We start from the raw sequence: 3,423 nt of genomic DNA, 5'->3' as shown, positions 1-3,423 counted from the left end.
ATGTAATCACATGTAATAGGAATGTAATCCTACCGAATCCTTCTTGTGTATTTCGGTTGGGATCTCTCTGATTCACCTTGATTAGCAAGGCATGTAATTCCTATATATGTGAATACAAGGCGCCCTTGAGGTGGCGTGAATTACACAACAATACTAGTTTTTCTTGGTATCAGACTACACCGATCCATCCTCCTTCTCTCACGTCGCCAGCCTCCAGACCTTTCGCCGCCACACCATGACCACCTCGTCCAGCACCAGCAGCTCTCTCTCCTCCCCGACGTTCCCCGCCACCACCAACACCACCACCGGTGCCATGATCTCGGGCGTCCTACCCACTGCTGCATCGCCGGTCGTGAACGTCGCCAGCGTGCGTACTCACGTTCCCGTCACCCTAGACCTCCATGCTTCCAACTTCACCAAGTGGAGGATGCTGCTTCGCGTCCTTCTCGGCAAGTACAATCTGCTCTCCCATGTCAACGCCGTAACTGCCGAGGCGGACCGCACCCCGGACTGGACTTGCGAGAACTATATTGTCTGCTCGTGGCTTTACGGGTCCATCTCCGACGAGATTCTGGACATTATTATGATGGAGGACCAAACTGCTCAGGAGGCCTGGACGTTCATCTCCAATCTTTTCCTGGACAATCAATTGACCCGCGCGGTCTACCTCGAGGCGGAATTCCGCGGCCTCGTCCAAGGCGATCTCTCCATCACCGCCTACTGTCACCGTCTGAAGGCACTCTCCGACGCCCTGAGCGATGTCGGCACTCCCGTCTCTGACCAAACTCTCGTCCTCAACTGCCTTCGAGGGCTCAATCCGCGCTTCTCGGACATCACGACTATCGTGACTATGCAGAACCCTCTTCCGTCTTTCAGCCATACGAGGTCCCTACTGACTCTCTGTGAGACTCAACTCGCGAACTCCATCGCGATTGGGAACCAGACTGCCCTCTATGGCAGTACGCCCTCCCACGTCATCGGCGGCTCCAACACCTCTGGTCACCACCGCGGGTCGGACCGCGGCGACGGTGCTCGGCATGGCAACAACAACAGGGGCAGTGCCTCTTGTGGGAGCCGCAACGGCGGCAACTGGAAGAAGAAGAAGAAGTCCGGCAGCGGCGGCAACACTGGCGGCGGATACAGTGGCGGCGGCCGCTCCGGTTCTCTCGACAACAACTCCCAGCGCGGGGCGTCCTCCTCGATTGGCCCCCGGGTCTGTTTCAACCCGTATACGGGGCAACAATTCCAGGCGGGGTCGCAGCCGTTCCAGGCCCCCATCATGACACGGGCTAACTCCAGCGCAGGCCTCCTTGGGCCGCGCCCTCCAGTGCTGCCACCGGCCCAGGCGTTCACCTCTCTCGCGCCCCTGCATGGCCAGGCATTCGGCACGAATGCTCCACCGATTCCCGGCTACGGCGGTGCACCAGCATGGGACTGCTCGGCTCTTCTTGCTGCCCCGAACAACGCCGCTACACCCTCGACCGTTGGTGAGTGGGTCATGGACTCCGGAGCCACCACACATATGGCCTCCGACCCCGGTATGCTCCACACTCTCATTCCTTCCTCCTCTTCTTCTACTGTTACCGTGGGTAATGGCTCCACCTTGCCCATCTCTCACACCGGTGACACATCTCTCAATACTTCCGCTTGCTCTCTTCTTCTTCGCAATGTCTTAGTTGTTTCTACTATTGTCAAAAATTTACTTTCCGTCCATCGTTTCACTATTGACAATCTTTGCTCAATTGAATTTGACCCGTTCGGCTTTTTTGTGAAGGACCTTCACACCAAGGCCGTGATTCTTCGCTGCAATAGCCTCGGCGACCTTTACGTCTTCCCATCCGCGGTCCTCAACCACCAAGCCCATGGACTCCTCGCCACCACCACCACCGAGCTATGGCATCGTCGCTTAGGTAACCCGGGACGCGACGCCATGTCCCAACTTCATAAGAACTCCTTTATCTCATGTAATAAAGCAGCCACATATGTTTGTCATGCATGTCAACTTGGCAAACACGTGCGCTTGCCCTTCGCTAGGTCTACTTCAATAAGCGTCGAACCTTTTAAGTTGATTCATTGTGATCTTTGGACTTCACCGCTTTTAAGCAATTCTGGTTTCAAATATTACCTCATTATTGTCGACGATTTTTCCCACTTCATGTGGACGTTTCCCCTTCGCCACAAATCTGAAACCGCCAACACTCTACTTAACCTTGTTGCTTATATACGCACACAGTTTTCCTGGCCTCTTGTTGCTATGCAAGCCGACAATGAAATCGAGTTTCTCAACTCCACGGTCACCAACTTCTTCTCCACCCACGGCATTCACCTTCGCCTCTCGTGTCCATACACGTCCGCCCAAAATGGCAAGGCCGAACGTGCCATCCGCACCATCAATGACGTCGTTCGTACACTTCTTTTCCAGTCTTCTATGCCACCTTTCTACTGGGCCGAAGCCCTTGCCACGGCCACGTATCTTGTCAATATTCGCCCCTCCCAATCCATTGGCTTTGCGGTGCCCTACATACGCCTCCACGACACTGCACCGAACTACGCCGCCCTCCGTGTCTTCGGTTGCCTCTGTTATCCCAACCAGTCTGCTACAGCCACAAATAAACTCTCTCCACGGTCTACAGCTTGTGTCTTCCTAGGATACCCAAGCAACCACAAAGGCTATCGCTGCCTTGATATTAGCACTCGTCGAGTCATTCTGTCCCGCCATGTGGTATTTGACGAGACCATATTTCCCTTCTCCTACTCCCAGGAGCGTCCAGCTGATCCCATCGCCGCACTTGATTTTCTACTAGACCTAGCAGTCACGCAGCACACACCAAACCTGCATGCATCCTCGCCTCCTGCCATGCATGGCAACAGCAGTGTTGCACACATTCCTAGCCCCACGCCCCACAACGCCGCACCCGGGGCCACACCTCGCAATATCCCGCTCAACTCCCCAGCACGCCTGCAACCCACCCAACCACCCAGGTTTCCCGCGCGCATGCAACCCACCCTGCATGCGCACCCACAACCCGCCATGCATGACGGCTCTTCGCCTCCCTCCGTGTATGACCGGCCAAACACAACTCCTGCCGTGGTTTCTACCCCACCAGGTCCACCACCTTCTCCCTCTAGCGCCGCATCCAACTCTAGCGACCCATCTCCTCCGGTTGTAGTTCACAGGCCTCCGTCACCATCTAATACCCATACCATGGTCACTCGAGCGAAACGTGGTCTCTTCTAGCCCATCGACCATCTCAACCTTCATGTTTCCCACTCCACTCCTTCTCCTACTCCTAAAACATACCGGGGAGCACTACATGACCCTCACTGGCGTCGTGCTATGAATGAGGAATTTGATGCTCTTGTTGCTAACCGGACGTGGTCTCTTGTTCCACGTCCTCCTCGTGCTCATGTTGTTTCAGGAAA

General features: G+C 55.4%; 1 protein-coding gene across 1 annotated transcript; it reads left to right on the top strand.

The window, feature by feature from the left end:
- The first annotated feature begins 235 nt into the window (after window positions 1-235).
- Window positions 236-1,812, top strand: LOC147964070 (uncharacterized). Its single transcript, XM_087526684.1, has 2 exons — window positions 236-1,538; window positions 1,775-1,812. Exons 1-2 carry the CDS (start codon window positions 236-238, stop codon window positions 1,810-1,812), a joined length of 1,341 nt encoding a protein of 446 aa, XP_087382810.1.
- Window positions 1,813-3,423: the final 1,611 nt, after the last annotated feature.

The sequence above is a fragment of the Triticum urartu genome, chromosome 6A (genome assembly GCF_056163025.1).
Source record: "Triticum urartu cultivar PI428250 chromosome 6A, HENAU_Tu73, whole genome shotgun sequence".
Taxonomy (NCBI): domain Eukaryota; kingdom Viridiplantae; phylum Streptophyta; class Magnoliopsida; order Poales; family Poaceae; genus Triticum; species Triticum urartu.
This window is presented reverse-complemented; position numbering and strand designations above follow the sequence as displayed.